Below are 26362 nucleotides of genomic sequence, written 5' to 3'. Positions count from 1 at the left end.
GACACAAAAGCAGTTATGTGCGCTTTGGCCGGCGGGGGGACGACGGGACGCGGGGCGGAGGAGGGAAGTCGGCCCCTATTGATCGATCAGACCTGTCGGCAGCCAGGCAGACGTCTGTCGTGGTGCTGCCACTCTCTGGCCCGCAGACACCTAACCCCCGCCCCGGTGCTCCGAACGGGATGGCGTCAGACAAGAGAACTGTGTGTGTGTGTGTGTGTGTGTGTGTGTTAGCCTCGAACCTGACCTATGGCTGCACCGCGTCTTCTCGGGGCCTCAGGTGTGGAGCATCCTTTCCTCGGTGGAATCAACTTGGCTCCAGTCGAGAAACTAATCTGGTGGACACAGACACGTCTCAGGAGTGAGGATTGTTTTTTATCGATAGAGCAAGCCTCATTGCTCAGAGACACAACCTGGGCTGCTGATATCGTTTCCTGAAGACTCAAGTTGAACGTCTGCCATACAAGATTTGCTCCCTCTTCTTGAATTTCTTTCCTGGATGACAAATTGTTTTTCTTGACATTTTCAGTTGCAATTCTATTATTTGTCTGTATTGTAACCTACACAATGCAAAGGGAACCTTGCGCTACTTTTTAGCTGATGTAAATGTGAACCACTACACAATTGAAACACAAGATTGGGTGCGGTAAGGTTGCATTTTGGCAACGCTACAGAACTCCGTGTATTTTTTTCCCTTGTCGAGACTGCTTCATCTTTAGTAATGTGTAGCACAAAACACATTTAAATTTTTTTCCTGTGACCTTCGGGATGTGTTCTTTCTGAGAATTAAGGATGGATTCCAAATTTTACAATGATAAAGCTGTTTTTTTTTAGTAGTTTGAATAATTTTATTGTAGTAAAGGCAAAAAACCCCGGTGGTGAGTTTTCTAAGTACTCATAAATATGTAAAAAAACTGAAGCACATTACATTCATGGCAAACGTGCTGAAATGTACACTTGTAATTCCAAAATGTGAAAATCAACTGCATAAAAATGCTACTAACATCTACAAGTCCCAATATTTTTTAAGATAAAAGCCAAATGCGAAACAGAAACTCTTTAAAAAAAGCGTCAATAGATTCAACTGTGATAAAAGTTCCACCTCTTTAGGTTCCTGAAGCCATTTTCAAAGAAGCTTGCAAAAAAAACATCAATCACAATAACGCAGATGCATCTATTGATCTCCATGAAAGGACAACACCACAAATTCCACCTTTTCAGCACCAAATATGTTGACAAGATGAAAAAAAGGAATTTTGTCTTTCGACCTACAAAACTCTGGTTCAAGCAGGTTGGTTAAAATCTGCACGATTCCAATCCACCCTCAGCATTTTCCGGTATAATATTTCGTTGCGCGCAAATATATGATGCAATTACAAAGCTAATTTGATTGATTGAGGGTCAAGTCCCTCCTTCATCCATGTCCTTTCAGCCCGTTCGTCCATTAGAGCTGACTCTATTGTTCCAAGCCTGCACGGGGCTGCAGGTTGACCTACTAGGTCACGTCTTCAGATGCTCTTCTCTGTGACCTGTAACAGCCCACAGCTCTTCTGCCTTGAGAGGGACAAGCCGGATGTTTCACAGGGCGATGCTGCGATGCAGAAAAGTTAATCGACTTACAAGCAGCATTCCGTGAAACAACGCAGCACACTGGTGACGTCTGCTTACGGAACGTAAAACTACATCGCATCGAATTCAATCACGATAGTAGATGCAGCATTTTGAAGGCAGTCATTTGATTTTAGGTCAGTGTAATTGAGTTCTTTTCAAAAGGCATCATTAGCTCCTCTTAATTAGCCCGAATCACATAGTATGTAGTGTGGGAGTTAGGATAAGAGGGAAACTGATTGATTTATACATTCATTTTCCGTTTTGAGATGGTCTGAATTGGTTGCCAGCCAATCACAGGGCACAGTGAGACAAACAGCCATTCACGGTTAGACTCATACCTGAGGACAATTTCGTGTGCGGTCGATTGGTCGCCCGGTCTTTTGGTCGCCGTCTTTTGGTCGCAGGTCTTTTGGTCGCCCGGACCGCGACAACGGGTGACCAAAAGACCGGCAACCAAAAGACAGACGACCAAAAGACCGGCGACAAAACAAGGTAAAACAACACGGTCTACGCATCAATAAAAGCCAACAATGGGCCTTAAGTATGACTAAATAGTAATTCGCAGATTGTATTTAGGGAATTTGAGCAACGATTTAAATGGTAATTATCAATAACCTTCCGGGGGACCAAAAGACCGGCGACCAAAAGACCGGCGACCAAAAGATCGGCGACCAAAAGACCGGCGACCAAAAGACCGGCAACCAAAAGACCGTGTACCGGACAATTTAGAGCAGGGATCGCCAAACTATTCCACAGATTTCATTCCGTCCAAACAAGATGACGCATTTGCATCATTCTGGTGTCTTATAAGCGTCATCAATTGATTGCAGTCATGTGTTTGTTGCTCATTTTAGCAGACACCCGATTGGTAGAACTGCCTGAGCTGGATCAGTCGGAATGGAACTCATTCAAACTCAAGGTGCTCGTGTATTTTTAACAATGGCGCTGTCTCTTGCAATCTATATTTTGCATGCTGTCAGGGCAGCAACTATGGATGCAAAAACTCACTCCACACAGACCTCCGTCGGGCCCACCGCATAACTTTGTTCAAGGATTTGCTGCTTAAATTGCAATTGTGCTAGCAAATCGAAACACGCTACCTCCAGGTTCTCTTTCACGGTTGAAATGTAGAATTCCAACGAGCAACGCAACTTTAAGCATATCCCAGTTAAGGGTCTGGAAAAAAAAAATAGACGAGGGGAAGACAGGTGGGACGCAGGAGGCGGCGGCGAGGAGAAATGAGTGCAGGAGAAGGTGAATCTGATTTCTCCCAGTAAATTGGACTCTCCTGCTTTCTCTAATTCATGTTTCAGAGCTCCTGTGTGGACGGGGAGATGGAGAGGGGGAGAAGAAAGGAGGGGAAGGCGGAAGACAAATTCATGCCGGGGAGGGGGTCGGCGGGGGGGGAAGCGGAGGGAGACTGCGGCCGCTCTCCCACAGGCAGACAGCAATCAATAAATCAATAGGAAACTGTGGTTGGCTGGAGAAGAGCTGAGGCTGGAAGAGAGAGGCCGGAATCAAAGCGGCTCTGACATGGTTGCAGCCTGGAGAAGAGAAGAGGAGGGGTGGCTCAAATGCAGAATTGCGCAGGATGAGTTTCAAGCACTCCAAAAGGTGAAGTCCAAGGTCCCAGATTTTTTAGGGGGGTGGTGCCCTCCTCCCCTTTTTCCCCGGCCTATAGCACATCCCGCTTGCCCGTGTCGGGGCTGCGGTGATTGGACTCGGCGCGTTCGGTGCCCCGCTGCGGTCTGACCAATGAGCCCAGTGAAGCGCGGCCGTGCGTGGGGATGGGGGAGAGCCATAGGGCCCCTTTGCCCGCTGGGTGCAGCCCGCTTGACTGGCTGCCTGCCTGCTGGCTGCTCGGACATCGATCTCAGAGGGCTGAAGAGTGCAGCTGGACGCGCACCGAGAGCCGGGGCTAAATCTCGCTCGGGCTCAATCAACGCTTGCACCTGTCTTTTCCAATGGGAATTAAATGGACGAGATTGAGAAAAAGAAAGAGTAATGGTGTGTGGGAGCATGTCCGTGCGTGTCTGCTGGACTGTGGGAGTTAAGGTGTGCTTTAGATGCTACGTGTGCAGTTGAATGTTTGGGAACGGGGAGACAACCTCCGGCTGTCATTCGTGTACTAGTTCAATCAAAATTTTAAAAGGTCCATCCAGTTCAGTTTGGGAAAATTACCTTGAATTTAAGGCCTGGAAGATCGGCAAATGACTTATTTCGTAACATCATCTGCTGGGTCCAGTCCTGCGTGATGTAAAGTAAATCCCACATCGTGACATACCAGTGGCGGTCCGTGCATTTCCTACTGATGCCTTCAGCAAAATATTTTATGGCTATAAAACCTCTACTGCAGCTACAGCTGCGACACATAAAAATAATCAATAATAACCTCATACAATTGAAATATTATTTAGGAATGTAGCCATATTTTACTCACCAAAATCCTTTTTAACTATACACAATATCCATCCTCCTTTCTTTCTTTTCTATCGCCATCAAAGCTAATGCTGAAAGTCGAGACTGTCTGTCGTATTTCGTTTTTATTCAATTTAGTGCTGAAAATGTTCGTTCCCGGTTGTAACAGGCTTGCTTGCTTTGGAGTTGTCTGACCTTTCTTAATGATGTCCAGGTTTTTTTTCTTGAAAAGTCCGTCTTGAAAATGGTTTTAAATCAACACAACAATATATTTGCTTGTGCAGCTCGCTCCAGATACAGTTTGGTAGCTCTGGCTAGTCCACTCTATCACTAGGCAATCATAGTTGGTGAAAGCGATGACGTATCCCTACGTCTGCGAGAAGGCATTGTGGTGTTGCCAACTCGAAATCTGATTGGTTAAAGCAACAGTCTTATTGACACTTGTTTAACGCAGCAGAGCCTGCAGAACTGATTGTGAAGGCCTTGAGGCAAATTTCTGACCCTGGCAACAAATATTGGCTGAAATGTGATTGGTTAAATGCTTCAATATGAAAACACACATCTGGAAGCAGTGCAACCAGGGGGAAAAGCAATGAAAGGAAGCTAACAGACCATTTGGAATTATTTAATTATATATATATATATATATATATATATATATATATATATATATATATATATATATATATATATATATATATTTTATTGATGGACAAAATATAATATATGATTCAGATATTTCTTAGGCCAGCAGAGAAGGCCTTGAAGGCCCTGACGGCACACCACTGCTACACACTAATGTTCCCAACATCGATTTGGCCACATTTTACAGTAGAAAACAACCCCAAAATATAGATGTACTTCATTTTATTGGATCACAAATTGACCTACTATGAAAAGAAACCCGTATACAAAGCTACGACTCTGTGGTATGAATGACAATAGGCCGATATAGAAGTTAAAAGTACCTTCTGCCATTTACTTCTTTTGCCAGGCCCTACATGTATACGTAGATGACAGCAAGATTATTAAAGATATTCGATAGAGAGAATTTGGGATGTTGAAAAGATTCCGATAAAAACCTGATCCTGTTTACAGCCATGATTTGTATAAATAAGGCATGCTGAGGGGAAATCATGGCTGAGCAGTTTAGATTGCAGGCTGTAATCAAAAGACCACAAGTTTGATTTCCCTGGCCAGCTGAGGCACAAACGGCTGAAATGAGAAGAGCAAGGCAACTTATGCCCTCAGTTTGCTTCGGTGATGGTAACGATGAAATATTGTTGACTGAGCTACAGTACTTCCACTTAATTATAGTAATAGTAGGCATTGAATGAAATGCACTATAAATTGTCTAATGATTGTATTTAAATGGAGTGAAAACATAGGCAATGAAGGTAAAAACAAAGGATGATAGAGCTTATAAGCACAAAAATATTGAAAAATGGGAACTCTATTGAGTTTAAGTCTGGGGATTTCAGATGTATACCGTCACTGGGTCACAGGCTGTCCTTGAAACATGACTAACAGCACCTCTGATGTATAAATCTTGCCAAACATTGCATTCATGAGTGCATTCCAGAATATCAAGGCCCCTTGAATTTTTCCAAGATGTAGACATGAGAATTTGGGGTCAGGAAAGAGTGCCCAAATTTTGGAGGCATGAGAAAACATGGTCAACTGGCAGAATAGGGCACACAGACATCTTATTATTGTTGTATTTATTTAGGGTTATAATAGTTTTGACACATATTTACTGTAATTTTATGTACTGTAAGTTTTTGTTACACTCAAAAATCAAGACCAAGGATAGAATCAAAGGAAGTCGTGGCATGTTCAAGGAAATCGTGCATGTACTGTACATATAGGTAATTTGACAATTAATTGAAGCATCACCCGTTTGGTTTTACTGTTTTGATTTCCCAACACGCATCGAGAAAACAAAATCCTAAATGGAGCCCATTTTATGAGGTTATGTGACCTTTACCATCTCGTAAAGCCAACGCTGGGATACTTGAACTTGTCACTCGCCCAATGTGGAATTCAATTGATGACATTGATAGTCAAGTTATAGGGACCCTTAGAAAGTCGCAAAAGTTATTAAATCATTGAACTTTTAGGAGGCACAACGACTTCTCCTATGGGTTTCGTATTTCTCAACACTTGACTTTTACAGTTCGGGAACATACTGTATGTACTTTTTGTACATTGGACTCCAATAATAAGCTCCATAGGGTATCATGAGCATACCTTAAGGAGCCAAAACGTGTTTGTTGTGACAGTGTTTAGTTCAACTAAATTCACATGTCCGCCATCCAAAGCAATCTTTTTCTCTCTTCATCTTTCTCCCTTGACCTTTCCTTGTTTTACTCTTCCCCCATGTTTTTTCCCCTCCTTCGTCCACCACTTTCCTCCCTTGCTCTCCTCTCTGGGGTCCCATCCGGGATAGGCGGCTCCCACCCAGACACAGATGGCCCCCCGGATCAGATTTATCAAGGCCAGAGGAGCCCTCTGCAAAAGGTCACTCTCTTAAAAGCTGACCGATCAATGGTCCAACTCCTGATACTAGGAGCAGCCATGTTTTTTCTTCTTCCGTGCACCGTTTGACTGCGAGGCTCTATCCACATGCTTGCCTTTGGAGGTGTGCAGTGTGTGTGTTTATGTGGGTGTGTGTACCTGCCTGACAGCTTCGGGCGTTACTAATCGAAGGTGCCATTCGTCAGACGCTCCCTCTTAACGACCCAGCCAATCTCTAATAGTGCAACCTTATTGAGGCGCTACTAAATATTTCAACGAGTCATTAGCTCATTACGCGTCATTATCTACTGCCTGTCTGGATTAGCTGCCAGACTTTTAGCAACTTCTCCGCGGGAAATCAATAATCGGTAGACACGCTCAATCACCACCCCGGGTCGAAGCAACGATGGCGCACGTGCGCTGGCAGGAGTCTTGTTGGCTAATCAATGAATTTTGCTACTATGAATTAAGTGTCTTCCTATCTGTTTCAATAGAAATTTCATCTCCAATTAACAAGTCTCAATGTCGTCTTTTCAATTGAGCATTCTCCTTCCAGCTCAATTTTGCAGAGAATAGATCTTGAGTTATCGCTCATGTGGGAAATTCACTTAACTTGCGGCACTTGCTAATTACTTGTGGAGAATTTCAGGGTTCTGCCTGTTGATTTTGGGGCATTTCCGGATGGCTTGCAGTTGATTTTGGGGTATTTCCAGGTGATTTTGGGTAATATTATGTTGATTTTGGAGCAATTCTGGATAACACCCTTCTGATGTGGGATAATTTCCGGTTATCTCAGGTCACTTCTTGATTTACAGGTATTTCTGGATGATTTCTGTTAATTGTCTTGTATTATGGTCACTTCCTGATTATAATTTCGTCAAATATAATGACCACGAGTACAGTGTTTTTGTGGGTCTACAATAAGAGCCATGGAGAATTTGGGGGTCTTAAACTATGACAATGCAAAGTGAATGATCAATGTTACCATTTACAACTTAGTGCAGGGGTGTCAGACTCGGGTTGGTTCGCGGGCCGTGTTAACGTCAACGTCAACTCGATTTTTAATGTGTGCCGGACCATTTTAGATAAACTTAGATATACTTTTTATAAATGGATTAAAAGAACTGGATTAAAAGCCCTGAATATTCAGTTTTTTATATATCTAAAACAATGTTTATTTTAGCTTTTTTATATATTTTTAGATTTTACAAAATGATTTTTGAACTAAAAACAGAGAAAAAAAGATTAAAAAAATACAATTATTGATTTAAAAGTGGGAAAATCAGGAAATTTAATATACATCTATAATTTAATTTGATCCTAAAACAGAAAGTCGGCACTCATGATTTACTTTCCCGGGCCACACAAAATGATGCGGCGGGCCAGATTTGGCCCCCGGGCTGCCACTTTGACACATATGACTTAGTGCAACATCAATGTTTTGGAGTCGTGTGGAATATATTTAAAAAACAAAGCAACATGGGAATGTATAGCCACAGTAGAAGAATTTCCACCATGAAATATCCTGAAATAATCTCAATATCCCCTACAAATTCAAAGACCCATTACGGGCCACTGTCCTTCTCCTAATTCAAACATTTGATTGACACGATCAAAGATATTTAATTACGAATTGCTAGACCACAAACAAGTCACATCACCCACTTAAGACCAAAAGAGCAAAAAACACAAAACTGATGCTGTACATAAGGTACAAGCTAGCATTCAGTTATCAGGCTTGTACTATTATTATCGTTCTAAAACAGAGCAAACAGAAGCTTAAACATCGCAGCCATCACTCGTGCGATTGTGTGGCGTTTACTGGGAGCCGTCTTTGTTTTTTTTAAGGGTCACGTTCCAAGGTCGGGGGTTCGTGCGTGCGCCGGCAACCATGAAACCTCTTTGACACACTTTCAGACTCATTCAACAAAAGGCGGCGTGCGCGTGGTTAAGGGTGTGACTAATTTCTTTTAAGGCACTGTGAGATTGAGAGACTTAAGGCTGGAGAAGGGTGAAAGCGTGGCTTGTTAAGGAGTTCAGAGGTCAGCCACTTTTCAATGGGGCAACAAAGCTCCCAATTAATAATGCAAACACACAAACAGAAACATCTATTCTAAAATCACCTGTTCTGTTTGCAGCGATTATGATGCGTACAAATTGTATTACTGTTTAAAAAAAAGATACCTTTCAAAGATCCAGATATTTCTTCATTTGTTCACCATGCTTAACATAAAAGAAACTTACTCAGAGGGGATCTCCCACCAAAAACAATTACAAAATGCTTTGAAACACGAGAACACGATTTGATGGAGTTTGTTTTGTTTAACAACTTATGTCAAATGCAACTTTACAACGTCTTTTTGAGTCTGTATCCGTCTTTGCTATTGCAACCAAGATGGCGCCGTTCAAGTGGCAGCCGGTGGCAGTAGCTACGTCCACTCTTGCTCGTTTTTACTGCTTTTCTGTCTTAATGATTTGATTTGGTGATTCTTAATGATCCCATTTACTTTGATTTGCTTTGTACTTTGTGCTTTTGCTTTGTTGTTCTGTCTAATCACCCTCTTGCTACTGTCACAATGAAATTTCCCAAATACGGGATGAATAAAGTTATCCAATCCAATCCAATCCAAACATATGGTGGATGGTTTTGCTATTTGGGTAATAGACGTTGGCTAAATCTTGTTTCTGTTAAAATGATGATCATCTCATTTTCTGAACCCCTTTATCCTCACTAGGGTCGCGGGGGGTGCTGGAGCCTATCCCAGCTGACTTTGGGCCAGAGGCAGGAGACACACTGAATTGGTGGCCAGCCAATCGCAGGCCACGAGGACACAAAAAACCATTCACGCTCAAACTCATACCTAGGGGCAATTTAGAGTGTCCAATCAGCCTACCGTGCATGTTTTTGGAATGTGGGAGGAAACCAGAGTACCCGGAGAAAACCCACACAGGCCCGGGGAGAACATGCAAACTCCACACAGGTGGACCGACCTGGATTTGAACCCAGGTCCCCCACTGTGAGGCCGACGCGCTAACCACTCGGCCGCCGGGCCGCAAAATGATGACCTATCAAAATTTGAATCCAGGCTTATGCTTCTGGGTAACGGAATTCCATATTTAGAATTTATCATAGTATGAAAAATGGAATGTGTTGGCTCCAAATCGAAATGGCTGACTGAGGCTGGCACTTGTGACTTTTTGTTGTTTTCTGATCATTATGTTACCCAAGAGAATAAACCAAAATGTCTAAAGTGAATCATTGTATGTGGGGAAACTGGGCGAAAAACAAACAAAACCAAAATGACTCAAAAAAGAAAACAGAGATGTGGATGTATGATGTGTATTTTCATGGATTCTGAAGTCAACGCTAAACGCATTTATTTGGACCTACAGATTGAGTGAAGGTCAGACAATCAGATAACACATAAGACCACAGGTTGTGTGAATTTCTGAACTTTTGAAAGGCCACACAAAAGTCAAAGGCATTGAAGTCCAACAAACAGCTCTCTTTAAAAATGACCAAAACGCAGACAAAGACAAAGACCAAAACTTTGAACGCCAGATAACATCTTCAATTTAGATTTGAACTCTCGATATTGTTCTCGGGTTCAAATAAAATGAAAATTACAAATAAAAGTAACATTTGGTCATTTCAATACATTTCATATTATATATCGTATTCATAGTTAACTGCATTTTGCGATATAATAAAGTCACATTTCTATTCAGATTTGCTACCATAGAGGGAGTCTAAAATGTTCCAAGAGGCTTAACCATTGACCTATATCGCTATATAACGGTTTTATATATACATATATATATATATATATCTAAAAATATCTTATTCTCTAAATGGATTTGCATTCACTTTACAATTTCGAGAGTTTCCATGCGGAATACGATATTCCGTCTTCTCGGTTAGGTCACAGTTTAACACGGTGTCAGAAAATCACCGCTCGCTTTTTAATCAATAATGAACATACCGCAGCTGCGTGCTCACGCCATTCCTGCAGATTGAATTTAGCCTTTTGCGAGCACTGGCAGAGTCTAAGCTTTTCTCCATGGAGAAATTTCTTCGCCTTTCAAGACGAGCCATCAGTCTTCCCGTTTTGGCCCATCCCGGCATTCACGCCACACCTTTTTTCGCTTCTTTTGTTCCACATCCTGATTTATTTTGGCCCTGGAATCATGTGACCCTAAATATTGTAACTGACCCTGGGCGTATCGATCCGCCGTGCCCCTCCCCGGCCGCGGCCACATCCTGCCTCGCCATGAAATCTTCTGTAAACGTTCGTCATCGACATCATCGTATAGAAAAAGGAGTGCTTTATTTTTTTAGTGGTTTAAATCTGTTTTTTCCTTCTACTATTGTTGCGATCAACGTCCATTTCAGTCTATATACGCTGGATGGATTTAAAAAAAAAGGATTAAGAAAAAGGGATTTGTGTTTTTATTTTTTGGTTCTTTTTGAAAATAAATGTTTTCTGGAGGGATAAAAACATACCGATATGCATCAAAATTTGGAACATAGTTGTTTTTATGCTGATGTACACAAAACCTAAAAACTCCCCTGCAAAGTTACAAAAATAAATAAAAATAAAATCACTTGTAAAATGAGTTTTTTCATTCAGCACAATTTCAAATAGCTGAATAATAAAATGACAGCCTCGTAACTACAGCTGAGCTATCTTGGCCAACAAAGATCACCTGATCTCAATTTTTTTCCACAATTTTTCACATTTCTATCTCTCTTCACAAAAAAAAAAAATCAGAATAGATGTTTATTTTTATTTTACTGCATATCACTTTTCTTTATGGGTTTAGCTTTCCAGTTGACTAAAAACTGCTTGAAAACCACCAAGTTTGTACTCTGAGGGCCAGTTCAAAAACTGCCAAAACTTCTGAGTTAGAGTTAAAAATGACATTGTTTTGGATTAGATAACTTTATTGGATAACGTATTCGGGAAATTTCGTTGTCACAGTAGCAAGAGGGTGAGGATGCAGAAATAGGAAAGGCATTTTAGACATAAATAGATAGGTAATAAGTAAGTTAATAAATAAATACATGAATAAATATATAAATAAATAAGCGTGATGCTGAAATATATGTATATATATATATATATATATATATATGTATATATATATATATATACATACACATACATATATATTAGCACATATCTACATACATACACATAGATGTATATACATGCATGTTTGTCCTATGACTTTTTCTGACGAGGCTCAATAAAGAATGAAAGTTTTACTGTCTGTGCCATCCAACGTGTGAAAATGATAGATTCCTCAAGAAAAAAGGTGCACGAGTTCATTCATTCCTGCTGTTTAATTTGGTCCATACGAGTCTATGATGCGGATGCGTCTAATGATGCTATTTTGCCATGCGACTCCACTTCTGTCACCGTTATAACAAGGAACATTTATACTACTTCTGCGAGCGGTCAACCTTACGTCTCATTCCCAAAGACTGCCGTGTGGTGTTTTGGGCTATTTTGGATGCGCACAAAAGTATGGTAAAAGATCAATACATATTACGCATACCTCCCAATAAACACTGTTGTGTGTCTGTGTGTGAAGACAGAGAAGCTAAATTGAAAGGAAATGATGAGCGATGAGTCTATGTCACCCATTAGTGTTCTACGCCCCCCCACACCATCATTGTCTATTTCCTCGTAGTTGGTGTGTGTGTGTGTGTGTGTGTGTGTGTGTGTTTCCAGTGGCCTGAGGCAACACTTCTGTATTTTCCTTATCTTGCGGTCCACCAGAAAGACATGTCTGGAAACGCCTTCAGAAATGTTTAACGTCTTTTGACCACGTCAAAGAGTCTGTATGCAAAATGTGTGTACTTTTACACCTAGTTGGAATAGTCACCGTATGTGTTTGCGTGGGATGGTGACGGTACAGGCGGGTTGGTTGGGGGTACGGGGTGTGGGGGGGGAGTTTGAGGCCGTATCCATGGTAACACCCCATTGCCGCCATCCCCAGTGGGCCCGAGAAGACAAAGCCTGCACGCACTTACGCACGTGCGCACACACACACACATGTACACACACAGATAGCGAGAGAAGGCGCTACAGGGCCAGCTGAGCCAGATCAATATTTCTCCCCATTTAAAGAACAGAATTAACAGAATGGATGTTTAGCGCTTAGATTTTAGACTAGCTTTAGACCTTGGATTTTTTTTCTTTTTGCCACAAACCAGGATTTATAAAAAGCACAGATTTTAAAAAAAAGACTCTTTAGAGCCCCGTGCCAGCAATTCTTTCGATATTTTCTTTATTATATTTTTTAGCCTGCTTTTTCTGGTGTGTGTGTATGAAGTACATCCAGCCTTTCAAAGCGGGCGGCTAAGGTACCATCCGTGACCCACCCTGAGGGTTGTACTGGCCTTGGCCTGGTGGGCCCCTAAGCTGCCCTGGAGGCTTAGCAGAGAAGAGTGGGCTCCCTCTAGCACTAGATGGGGGCAACTACATTTGAAGTCGGAATATAAGCCTGTCATGTGCATCTAATGGAAAGAATCTTCTGTTTAATAAAGTGACAAAACTGAATTTTAAGTTTCCCGATGTGTAACAGTGGAGAAAAAGATATCATTATTTCATGAACTTAGTCAAAATAGCCATTGTCAGACATACCAGTAATATTGTAGCCAATGAAATGGACTTTCCAAACAAGCACTTTTTTCTTTTTATTGTATTTAAGTCAGGGGTGTCAAACTCAGTTTGTTTTTTGGGACACAATAATGCTAATTAGATCTCATGTGGGCCGGACCAGTTTGTTTTTGGCACAAAAAGTTAACTTACTTGCCACCATTGACAGACAGTTTAAGTGAATTGGACATCTATTAGAGTGGTACCTCTACATACGATCAGCTCTACCTACGAGATGCTCGAGATACGAGGAAAATTCCGAGCAAATAATTCGCTCTAGATACGGGAAAAATTTCGAGATGCGAGAAAGCCAGGTGGCCATGACATGAGAGGCGGTTAATCATTGTAGCGCACTGTCTTTTTCTGCCGCATCTCTTTCGTGTATAACAGATATCTACGAGCACTGAACGATTTATTCAGACGAGTTTCTCCTACGCATGGACCAGAAAACGCACAACGCGCATGCGTGGGCAAAAAGAGGGCTTTCTGGGTAATGAAGTATATTCGTGCACACAGCACCGATAGCCAATGGCAGTTGGCTGTTGCATTTCCTGCTTTTCCTGCCTTAGCCTGTTAGCTCCCGCGATCGCTCATTCAAGACTACTTCTCGATGGGAAGTGGTCGTGCGTTATCCTATTGTGAGGACATTTGTGTGCATCATTTTCGGAATATTTTGAAGGGAGTACAACAGAAAACAGCCCATCGATAGCGAACGTGAGGGTGGAGGCGTGGCAAACAGCTAACCCGGCCAGAACGAAGGTTAAAAAAAAAAGTAAACTAAATTAGAATTCAGTTTTGTGTAAAGTTACATTAAACGTATGTTTGAGTGTGTCTGTATTTATTAATCCAAGTTCATTTAAATTTGTTCGGTTACGAGTGCGTTGCCGTGGATAAAGTCCCCGCGATTTAGAACAAATAAAACATTTTTACCAATCCAATATCTTGTTTTTGGTGTTTTTTCAGAGGGTTGGAACAAATTAATTTGTTTTTAGTTCATTTCAATAGGAAACGTTCGCTCGAGTTACGAATAGATCGACATATGAGCAGTCCCGGAACGAATTAAGATCGTATGTAGAGGTACCACTGTATTGTCAATAGCAGCCAATGGGTTCATTTTCCGTCAATTTTTTTTCACTACCATTTCAGGGTACACCACACGTCAAATTCAGTAAATTTTGGATCACTTCCTGTTGATCTTGAGGGACTTTCCAAGATGCTTCTTGTTTGTTTGCCGGCTCTTGCTGATTTTTGGGCATTTCCAGGTGACTACCTGTTGATTTTGGGGCATTTTAAGGTTCCCTTTTAACTCATTTGCTGCCAATGAACCAATGTGATTGCGGAAATCAATTGAGCCAAGTACACCAGTGCACGTACTTGATCACACAACTCAGAAATTTCTGGTTTTCCGCCCAATCCATTTTGATTGGGTCGACTAGATTGGCCAAAGGCGGGCATTTACGTTAAAGGAGTGCCATAAAAAGGGTAAAAAGCAAATATCCTTTGATAAAAACGTGTTAGACAATATAAACAATTCTATCGACAGGCTGAGGCCCAAACAAGAGAATGGCCCGAGGCTGACTTCCAGCATCTTGTTTGTGGAGCATCCGTGGGAGGTATCCACATCCTTTCTGCATGGATAGCTTGACAGCCCAGTTGCATTTCATTAAACACATCCTACATCTGTCACTCACACCCCTCCCTTCCCTCTACGAAATGGAATAATTTATTCTTCCTTCATTTATGTTGCTATGGAATTTTCGCCGGCTCGCGAGCGTGCGGTGGCCATTCGCGATGGAGGCAAGTGATAATTGATTTCTTCCCACAGTTCGGTGGAAGGCCGGGAGTGAAAGATTGGAGGGGCGATTTTACCTGAGTGGCTCCATTCTCTACATAATCCACCTCAATCATCTCCCAGCCAACACTGGTGAGACCAGGCAGATTAGCGAGTAAGACTCTGGTCGCTTCTTAACACTCAACCGCCTTGTCAAGTGCTCTTGAACACAGATGGAAAAAAAAATCTTCGTTTTCGGACGCAACTTTTACCCAGGGGAATAAGTAAACCAACCATTCAAAATAAAGAGGCACATACCCAAGCTTGTAACTTAAATTGCGGAAATGCTTTTGAAATAACCTTTTACACCAACAAAATTGTGATGGCCCGCCAGGCTTATAAATCTTTTTTTTTGTTAATTGACCCCACCTTCAACATTCTTGGACCCACCGAATACAGAGGTACCTCGACAAACGATCTTAATCCGTTCCGGGACTGAGATCATATGTCGAGCTTTTCGTAACTCAAGCGAACTTTTCCCAATGAAACGAATTAAAAACAAACTAATTCGTTCAAACCCTCTTAAAAAAACACCAAAAATAGGATATTGGTTTGGAAAAAATGTTTTATTTCTTCTAATTCGCCATCTATTAACAAAGTAACACAGTATACTTCATTACCCAGAAAGCCCTCTTTTTGCCCGCGCATGTGCGTTGTGCGTTTCCTGGTCCATGTGTAGGCGAAAGAAACTGTTCAGTGCTCGTAGATATCTGTAATACACGAAAGAGATGCGGCAAAAACAGTGCGCTACAATGGTAAACAGCCTCTCATGTCATGGCCACCTGGCTTGGTCGCATCTCGAAATTTTGATCGTATTGCGGGCGAATTATTGGATCGAAATTTTCGTTGTACCACGAGCTGATCGTAGGTCGCGGTACCTACTCCCCATTGACTTCCATTCACAATAAAGTGCACACACAAATCTCCAACCATTTTTAACAATTACCACTTTCAACAAACCAAACAGTAACTATCCCAAGACTGCATCTTCTTGGTGTATATATCAATCAAAATTGCTCAAAGCTGTTCCAGACCACCAAAATGAGCATTCTTTCTTTGTCTCTACATCATGATGACAAAAAAAAAAACTTCCTGGTCTCACCTTTGTACCTCAACCAAAGCATGTTACAAATTTAAATGCATACTTTAATGAACTAACCGGAATTGCAATATACTGATCTGTTGGAAGTGGGACTTTAAACAACACTTGACTCGTCTGTAAATATTGCTCACCAGTAAAACAAAAGGCACTCAATATATTGCAATCTGGAATCCATTTTCCATAATTCTATTTAGGCAAAGAGCACATCAGCATAGAAGGCAAGAGACATGGCATAACTCCACAAGAAAGTAGATCAAATAAAAACCCACACAAGGGATCTTTTTTTCATATTACAAGACCTTTGTGGGCTGAAAAGCTGGAGAAGAACGTTTGTGGTTTTGTGCTTGAAACAGATCAATAGTTACATTCAGTTCATTGTGATGCAGAACTGGATTCCAGATGGTTAAAGAGTATAAAATCAGACATGACAACTAATAACCACAGTACTTGTTAATTTCTGAACATAATCATTACAAGGCAATAGCTATTTAATCTCTTATTTTTTCATTCATCCTTGCCTTCATTTTCTGAGCCGCTTAATCTAAGGAGGATCGTGGGGGTACAGGACCCTATCCCAGTTAACTATGGCCAGTAAGCATGGTACACTGTGAATTTGTTTACTTCATTTAATAATAAAAGGGAAGATTGATTTTTTTCCATTTCATTTTTTTCAATTCTCAATGAAAAAAAACAAAAACAAACTGTAAATATGTTTTTTTTTAAAATTCATTCATTAATTTACTGTACTGCTTATCCTCACAAGGGTCCCAGGGGGTGCTGGACCCAATGCCAGCCAACAATTGGGGCTACACATAGGACACCCTAAATTGGTGGCCAGCCAAACCTAGGTTTTCTTTTAAAATGTGTATATTTCTAATGTTTATTCATAAATCGGTATCATACCTGTCAACCTCTGCCGATAACTGCCCTTATAAATGATTATGATTCCCCTTACAAACCCCCAAAAAACCTTACAAACACCGTACGAGTCGTACGGTGTTTGTAAGGTTTTTTAGGGGTTTGTAAGGGGAATCATAATCATTTATAAGGGCAGTTATCGGCAGAGGTTGACAGGTATGCGGTATTAACTGAAGACTACTGTATTTTGCAGTTTAATATACCCCCCCATTTAATATACCCGGGTATTTTAAACAGCAGGGGTATATTAAACAGCAGGGGTATATTAAATGGCGCACAAACGTGAAGGTACGATCCAGTACGCACCCATGACGGGGTGCATTAACATTTTGCAGACTAAAACTACTTACTGCTCAGGTTAAAACTACTTACTGCTGAACAAAGTCAGACTTGGAATTTTATGAACTTGAGTATTTATAATTATGCCCCCATGAACACCATACAAATTGTGCCAAAAAAGCTGAGTTGCCGTTTAATATACCCAGGTATATTAAACGGCAGGGGCTAATTAAACGGCAGGGGTATATTAAATGGCGCACAAACGGGAGGCTCAAAAAAGCAAAAATCATTTAGTATATTAAACGGCAAAATACAGTAAATAAATGTAATTTATTTTTTATTTAATTTTTAGAACTCAATGCACAGGGCACCCATAACGATATGGCAGGCTTGGTTACCCAGGCCTTTATTTTGACACCTGTTATAGAAGGGTTACTTCTAGCTAATCTTCAGACAAAGCCAACATTTTGTAGCAAATGTGCACTCTTCCTTCTGTGAGTAAGTGGTCAACAGTGCGTGACTGGCTGTCCCCTTCCATTCTTAGTGTGACCCGTGTGGACGCCTCCGTCTCTTTGTGCCGGATGGGCTTCCTCCATCAGTCGCTACCAAGGTTTTCTGCCTTGTAGTGTAGAGATATACTATAGACACCTCCATATTTTAACATGTGTCACCCACGTACACACTGACCAGACGCACGGACGCGCTCATGTACGTACAAATGCCCACACAGAAAGAAGCAGGAGGTGGTGGTGGTGAAGTGTCAGGCGAAAGGGACAGAAGGAGGTGGGGGGCAGGGGTTGTGTGACAGGGAGATTGGGAGTAGCTGTCAGTTGTGTGTGTTAGGGATGTTTCCGTGTGTGTGTGTGTGTGCGTATGAAAGTGACACAGACACCTTGAGGTGCTGCAGAGACAGAAAGCAGCTGCTTGTAAAAAAAAACACGACTACACTTGGAAAAACAATGAAACTCCTACAGAGGTTACATTTGCACTTGATGCTCATGGTGCCATCACGCTAAGTTCATGATGGTAGAGTGTGATCACCCTTGGTGATGAACTCTAAAAGTGCCATTGTGTATTTTTTATGTTGAAATAAGATATTGATATGCTGTCCAAATGGGTTTAATGTCTATTACCGCAAATGGCTGTTTTGAAATGGTCTGTTTACCCTCACACTTTTTGTAAACACAATTTCTACAACTGGTTTCCCTGCTAGACATTACCCACACTCGGTTTCCTCCATCACGCCCCTAACTGACCTCTCATCCATTTTCTTATCTTTTGATACCTCCTCTCCATCCTTAGTAAGAGTAGTCATAGAGATTGGAATTGGATAACTTCATTCATCCCGTATTCTGGAAATTTCATTGTGTCAGTAGGAAGAAGGGGGGAAGGCAGGGAGAAAAAAAACTGTTACAAGTTAGACAGTACAGTTGCAAAGGCCGCAGAACAACAAAGCAAAAGCACAAAGTACAAAGCAAAGCAAAGTAAATGGGATCATTAAGAATCACCAAATCAAATCATTAAGACAGAAAAGCAGCAAAAACACAAAACGAACAAGAGTGGACGGAGCTACCGCCACCGGCTGCCACTTGAACGGCGCCATCTTGGTTGCGGTAGCAAAAACGGATACAGACTCAAGAAAAAACATGTTGTAAAGTTGGATAAAAAAGCTACTTCCATTAGGTAGCTTACGGTCTATATTCAGTCATGTTTTCGTATCAATGTTCCCTGTTGCTGTTTTCTGCCCCAAAAACATTTTTCTATCCAGCTACATTTTCTGAATACAAGTTGTTATATTGATAAGAAGCACCATGGAAGGACATCAAACTCCCATGTGGCACATTAAAACTGTTTAAGCCATAAAGACCCCCAGATTTATGATTGTTCATGTCAGCTGTTAAAAGGGCTGAGGAGGGACTCCATGTTAGCAACTAGTTTTTTTTTCAGTCGAGGATAACACACAACTAAAACTAAATTGAAATATAAAGCAGTTGAAGTTAAAATGACAAGTTGCAGCTCTAAAAAAACATTTAAAATTAAGAAAGGTATATGTTTTAAAACTATTGGATTCAAATACAACACTTTCCTCAAATTCCCAAGGACAAGATTGCTGAAAAGCAACGCAGAACGGAGAACTTGTTACCAGAATTGAGGCACAAGTCACTATTTATTGGCCTCCATCTTGTCCTGCACTAAAGGATGCCACAGCAATCCCACTTGATTGGTTTATAGCTCTCACATAAAATCATGAATCATTGACATTTAACAATAGGAGGGCAGCTCTTTGAGGTCCTCACTCGCGTGTGTGTAGCGCAATGAAAGAATCGAACATAGTTGTGTGTTGCAGCAGGTTGATTAAAGTGCTCTATAGGACATGCATGCAGAGACAAACAAGATTTATACACACTCAAAGACAGCGCAAGATGAAAACGAGGTGTCACTCCTACACATTCATTTGAATTTTCTTACCTCTTAGCTGAATGCCTGAAATGTAAATGCCGTACGTTCTGATATGACACAATAGGCGTAGCCAATGTGATCTTTTTAGAAAAGGCAGACACTTTAGTGCACCTAAAACCTAATTAGACCGTCTGTTTTGGAGATGGAGGCGGCTGTTAGACATTAGAATGTTACAGTGTGAGCAAGATGTCTCGCTCAATTTTATACTTATTGGCAAATTTGTCGCACTGTCTGAGTGCCTTCATGGAAATACATGGGAGGAATGACCATTGTGTGTGTGTGTGTGCAGCACGGTGTCATCATACTTTGAATTTTTTTGTCAACCTTTTACAACAGGGGTGTCAGACTCGGGTTGGTTCGCGGGCCGCTTTAACGTCAACTTGATTTCACCGGGGCAGGACCATTTTAGATATAATATTTAGATTTTTTTATATTTAAATGGATTAGAAGAACTGAATAAAAAGCCCTGAAAATTCCGTTTTTTATAGATCTAAAACAATGTTTAATTTAGCTTTTTTAAAATATATTTTTAGATTTTACAAAATGATTTTTGAACTAAAAACACAGAAAAAATTGATTAAAAAATACAATTATTGATTTAAAAAGGGGGAAAATAAGGAAATTTAATATACATCTATACTCATTTTAATTTGATCCTAAAACAGAAAGTCGGCACTCATGATTTACTTTCCCGGGCCACACAAAATGATACGGCGGGCCAGATTTGGCTCCCGGGCCGCCACTTTGACACATGTGCTTTACCTGTTTTGGCAGAAAGGACCAGAAACAGCATTTCTGTGATATCAAAGATTAAAGCTTTAGTACAGAATTACATAGACTTCATTCACGTCCATCAAAAAAACGTAATGAGTAAACAATATGTACAATCTACACAATATCAGAGGTATGAGTTTTGAATGTAACAACATGTAAATATGACAGCACAGGGTGAAAAAAAGAATGGGAATCTTGAGATTTGCTAATGGGGTGAACCACTTTTGGCAATAAACTCAAGTAAAAGTTTCATGTGCTTGCAAGTCAATATAAAGGTCAGGAGTAATGCCATTTTACGTCAATGTGACACAGGTCAGGACTCTAATCGGCATATTTTCTTCTGCTGAAGCTATTTATGTTGTTTATTTACTCCTTCCCTTTCAGTCAGGCCCAAACCATGACGCCCGCTTCAATAAACTTGACAGTTAAGATGAAAGCCGTGTACTGTGCCTCTATTTCTCCCCAAAATGGGGCAATGGATTAATGGGAAGCGAGTCGCAAGTCAAGGGGAGCAGGTGCAAACATTTTTTTGAAAGAAAATTCCAAAGCAAACAGGGCCATTAATTGCTAAGTAAAAACAACACATTTTAAATAAACTCTGGAATGAAATTCAGGAAAACATGGCAGAGTAACGGTAAACAAAAGTGACAAGAAGCACCTTGATGAGGCATGAGTGGTTGGAGGAAGCTGATTAAGGTGAAAATAAGGAGGTGGACCAACAAACAGGGGTAAATAATATACTAATCAGACAACGAATAAACCAGTTAAATCCAAAACCGAAAAAAAATGAAAAATTCTGGATTTTTTTGTATAGGTTGCTTCTTTTAATTTTTGAACCGGCATTAGCATGATCCAGAGCACAGGTGTCAAAGAAGCGGCCCGGGGGCCAAATTGGTCTGCCGCATCATTTTGTGCGGCCCGAGAAAGTAAATCATGAGTGGCGACTTTCTGTTTTAGGATCAAATTAAAATGAAGAGTATAGATGTATATTAAATTTCCTGATTTTCCCCCTTTTAAATCAATAATTGTAATTTTAAAATCCATTTTTTCAGTTTTTAGTTCAAAAATCATTTTGTAAAATCTAAAAATATATTAAAAAAGCTAAAAGAAACATTGTTTTAGATCTATAAAAAACTGATTATTCAGGGCTTTTAATCCAGTTCTTTTAATCCATTTATTAAAAAAAATCTAATTATATCTAAAATGGTCCGGCCCACATGAAACTAAGTTGACGTTAATGCAGCCTGCAAACCAACCCGAGTCTGACACCCTTGATCCAGAGGTTTGCGTTTCATCCAAACTTGAAAACACGCAGTTATGGCTTCCACAAAAATACATCAGAAATTTTGACCAAATTACTGCTAGATCCAAGCCATTCCAAAAGGTTGACATTGATTTTCTTTCAGTATCTATCTGTAAGACAGCTGCATTTGTTTTGGATTAACATGGGCTAAATAAACATATTTATTGCATTGCTGGTCACTGGGGAACGCGTGTCTCATCACTTTCATTTCCTCCGCTCTCAACTCTTATTTCCCCCCCATCTCTCTTTTCGGGACATCTATGTCCAAACCATTCTTTTCCTCCCCCAAGCCAAACGCTCATCAATTACCCTCCATCCCTCTGCGTTATCCCTTCTTCAATCTGCTCCCATCCTTCCAGGCCCATTTAAGCGGAATCCTCGGCGGTGGTTGGCTGCGGGCCACCCATCCCTGCGCCTGTCAATCAGCCCGCTTCTGGTTGCTGAGCACCGCCTGACAGCTCCATAAGCGAATCAATGATAAACTTCCACCTGTGTAATCCCATACGTGAGGAGTTTCCTCGGCACATCGAATGCGCGTTTCGCCATTTTTACAGTTTTAAGTATGAATGTGGACTAGAGACAAACGACGTACATTCATCCTCGCCTGCAGCCTTACACGCTTTTCTGTAATGCGCAAGGACATACATTCCGTCTCTGCGGTGACTGTCACCGAGACTAAGGTCATCGCGTTTGATTTACGAGCCTCTGGTATGACAACCCCGACTGTTTTTCTTTTTTCCCGTCTCCAGGAAAATGATCGGACAACGCCAAAGGACTCAAACAGAAGGGGCAGGTTTTGAGATTGTGTCGTAAAAATAAAAGTGCAATAAAGCTTATCGGGCTCTGTGCGGGTGACAATCATTTCTGGCTGTTCGGCAGTGAGAATTACCGTCTGAAATTGGCACCTTGAACTTCGGGCTAGGATGCTCGGTAAGATGAGACTGGGATGTACACGTAGTGTCCTGACAAGAAGGCTAAAAGTGAGCAGAAGATGTATTCTCAACAAAATCTGAAAAAGCGAGTTATTATTACGTGGTACTCGGACGTTTCGTCGAAAGATGTTTGGTCGACCGGACGTTTGGTCGACCGGACGTTTGGTCGACCGGACGTTTGGTCGACCGGACGTTTGGTCGACCGGACGTTTGGTCGACCGGACGTTTGGTCACCAGGTTGTTACTGTTGAAACCAGCTCTCAAAATTATAATCGTGAGAGAGAGAGAGTGAGTTTAATTTCTAAATATCTAATTTCAAAATATCAACAGTAACTGTGTCATAATTTGACAGCGAGCGAACCCGGCGACCAAACGTCCGTTCTACCAAACGTCTGTTCTTCCAAACGTCCGTTCGACCAAACGTCCGGGGACCAAACATCTTTCGACGAAATGTCCGGTCACGTTGTTACGTATTGCTAATCCATAGGTTTTACTGAACTACACATTTTACAGAGGATAAGTTGTCTTTATTATTATAAAACTGATGTAAATTAAAATAAAAGGACAATGACAGCTTTTAAAAAAAATGAAAACGAACTAGAACTGAGTCAAAGTAGGTCGACCAAACAAATTCAAGAAAGCTCATCTTGAAAATTGTGTAAGTACAAAACAAAGTAAGTTTTTCTTTTGGTTCATTTGAACATTTGTGCGATGATGCTACAGGAATTGGGTACCTTGCCCAACTGAAAAAAAAATTGCCGTCACACCCTCAAATGTTGAGAAATGTTAAGTGTGTGAAACATTCTCCTTACAATAATTAACATAGACATGAATGCATTAGACGTACATAAGCTAAAACCATCACTTACACCACATGTGCAAAACCGATTCCACCAAAGGCCGCAGTGGGTCCTGGTCTTTGTTCCAACCGATCCAGTGCCGACATTTTAACCAATCAGGTGTCTTCTAAAATAAGTAGCACCTGGCTTTAATTAACTGATTACACTTGCAAAAGGTATCCTCTTGTTGAGTTGGAATGAAAACCTGCACCCACTGCGGCCCTTTGAGGACCGGTTTGACACCCCTGACTTACACCACTAACCTAGGCTAATTTACACCCCGCCCCCACATAACCAAGGATACACAAAAGTCAAGTCAACATATTTCTACGACATCATTTTTTACTTCATGAAGGGCTATTTTCCACAATCTTGAAGCATCTCAAAAGGACACACACTTGGCAAAACCAATGTTGAGTAACAGCATTTAAGCTAAAACTCAGCCCTATCCGGACCGTGCATGAAAAACCATCGTTCTTCACGCCGTTCATTTAATCCACTTTGCCTGACTTCGCTTCCCTCTCGTGCAGGCCCCGATACGATCTCCATCTGCTGTAATTATGGAGACCCCATCCCCTGGTCTCATAGCCCTCCCTTCCAAATACACACACGCTGAAGGTACTGCCCACTGGTGTAATTCATGCTGCTTAGGGGGTCATGGGGAGATTATGAGTGTGATCGATGAGTGCGACGCTCCCACACACAAACGCCAAGACCGATCATCGATGAGGGCCTCCTCGGATCCCCTCTCCTACTGAGGGGACATCCTGCAGCTAATGAGGACACTCAAACGTCGTCGACGCTATCGACCACCTTCGCTTAACAAGGTACTTTATATATGGAGCCACTCAAGACACAACCACCTCCGGAAAAGTGAACTTAAAGACATCATTAGTACACAATAAGAGTCCATCCAGGAGTAGTTTTCATTCTTTTACACGGATCTGTGACACACTTGGAACAGTTGTTCTTCTCCGACCGCTAGAAGCTAGAGTTCTTTTGTGGCCACATTTGATTGGTGAAATTGAGTCAAACCTTGCTAGAGGTTATGTCGGATTGGTCGAACATAGTGATGTGACTCTGTGATGAACGCAAAGACATACTTTGTGCAAGCAGTAACGAAATATCAATTGGGATTGTGCTGAACCTCATGAAGAAAAACAAAATTGGGGACAAGATAAGTTGCATTCAAAGAAAGATACTTAGCCAAGTGCAACAGAGTAAGTTATTAGGTTAATATCTAGTACGTACATATTAATAATTTTTAGTAAGTACCTTCAATTTACCTCGAAGTCCCTACTACGACAACAGAGCAACATTCAAGGTCAAAATAAATGACCTCTCACTTTTAAATTAAGCATTTTATGAGTGCTATATTCACTTGCGCATATTATTGACATTTTATCGTGGTTCCAAACTCGTGCACATAACCATCACAAAGCTTAGTTAACATTTGCCTAGCTGTTGGTTAGCTAATAGTTGTATAATTTACACATTGTAATGTGTAATGTAATGGCTAAAGTTCTTATAACTTTAAACTAAAACCTTGTAATTAGCCATGCTGATTTTGTTCATTAGCATTATTATTATGATTATTATTATTATTACTATTATTATTACTATTATTATTACTATTATTACTATTATTATTACTATTATTATTACTATTATTATTACTATTATTATTATTATTATTACTATTACTATTATTATCATCATCATCATCATTATCATTATTATTATTATCATTATTATTATCATTATTTGTATTATCATTATTATTATTTTTAACATGAATTAAAATTCTACCAGAAGATGCAATTTCTGGAGAAAATGCGTAGTTGGTAAACTCTGGGAAATTGCTGTAAGTTTTTGATCATTTCTGGGTCACTTCCTTTTGAGTTGAGGATTTCATGCTATTTCTCTTTGCTATTTGGGAATTTCTAATTCAGTTTGTGGTAATTTTGGGCCACTTGCTATTGATTTTGATGCCATGTCACATGCTAATGTAATCATTTATAGATCGCTCCACCTTACTTTAAATAGAATACCAGAAAATAATCTCAGAACAATATCACACATGGATGAAGTCCGAACCCTTCAATATATTTCATAGACAAAGTTCAGGTTTTGCGTTGGAATGTTAATAATCTCCATGAATGCTTAACTTTTGGTGAAAGTAATAAAAATAAAAAAACTTCAAATGTGGGGTTTCCCATTAAAACTGTTAGAATAGAGATTTTCACCAAACATGGCAAAGCACCGGACAAGGATAAATCCAAATAAAAATGTCACAAACACATTCAGTCTGCCTCTTCACATTGGACTGAACGTTTTTATGACATTGTTACAGATTATCATCGTTCAGAGTCTATCCCATAAAAAATATCCTCCATGGTGTTGAACTCAAGCAGGTTTGTTGTGGTCAAATTGTTACGAGTGTTGATGTCAATATCGCTATCCTGGTGCAGATAATCATAAAGTGTGCGTATGTGTGTGTGCGCCTGTGTGTGTGTGTGCATGCGTATGTATGGATGGACTAAAAGCAACGACCACTCATATTAAGATCAGGTGTCAGCTCACTGATGGGAACATGAAAGAGTCTCTTGGGCTGGAGAGGCCAGAGTGACATTCTGCAAGTAATGTCCCGATAATATGATCAGAAAAAAATGCATAGACCTTAAAGGAATGAATATATATTTGTTAAAAGTGT

The 26362-nt window shown here is 40.7% G+C and overlaps 1 protein-coding gene across 10 annotated transcripts in view; it reads right to left on the bottom strand.

The window, feature by feature from the left end:
• Window positions 1-26362, bottom strand: part of LOC144091364 (uncharacterized) — a 218944-nt gene that overhangs the window by 19691 nt on the left and 172891 nt on the right. For 7 of the 10 annotated variants that reach the window (XM_077623668.1, XM_077623679.1, XM_077623653.1 and 4 more), the window contains 2 exons: window positions 411-492; window positions 245-332 (listed from right to left, as the gene is read on the bottom strand). The exons of 2 other annotated variants lie outside the window; for them this stretch is intronic. In XM_077623668.1, the coding sequence (XP_077479794.1) occupies window positions 245-332; window positions 411-492 (170 nt within the window). Of the gene's footprint in view, window positions 1-244; window positions 333-410; window positions 493-1068; window positions 1589-26362 lie in introns of those variants that run through there. One more of the 10 variants, XR_013305686.1, reaches the window with a different exon arrangement.

This window comes from Stigmatopora argus, chromosome 2 (assembly GCF_051989625.1).
Source record: "Stigmatopora argus isolate UIUO_Sarg chromosome 2, RoL_Sarg_1.0, whole genome shotgun sequence".
Classification (NCBI taxonomy): Eukaryota; Metazoa; Chordata; class Actinopteri; order Syngnathiformes; family Syngnathidae; genus Stigmatopora; species Stigmatopora argus.
Note: the sequence above shows the minus strand (reverse complement) of the source record. Positions and strands in the feature narration are given on the sequence as shown.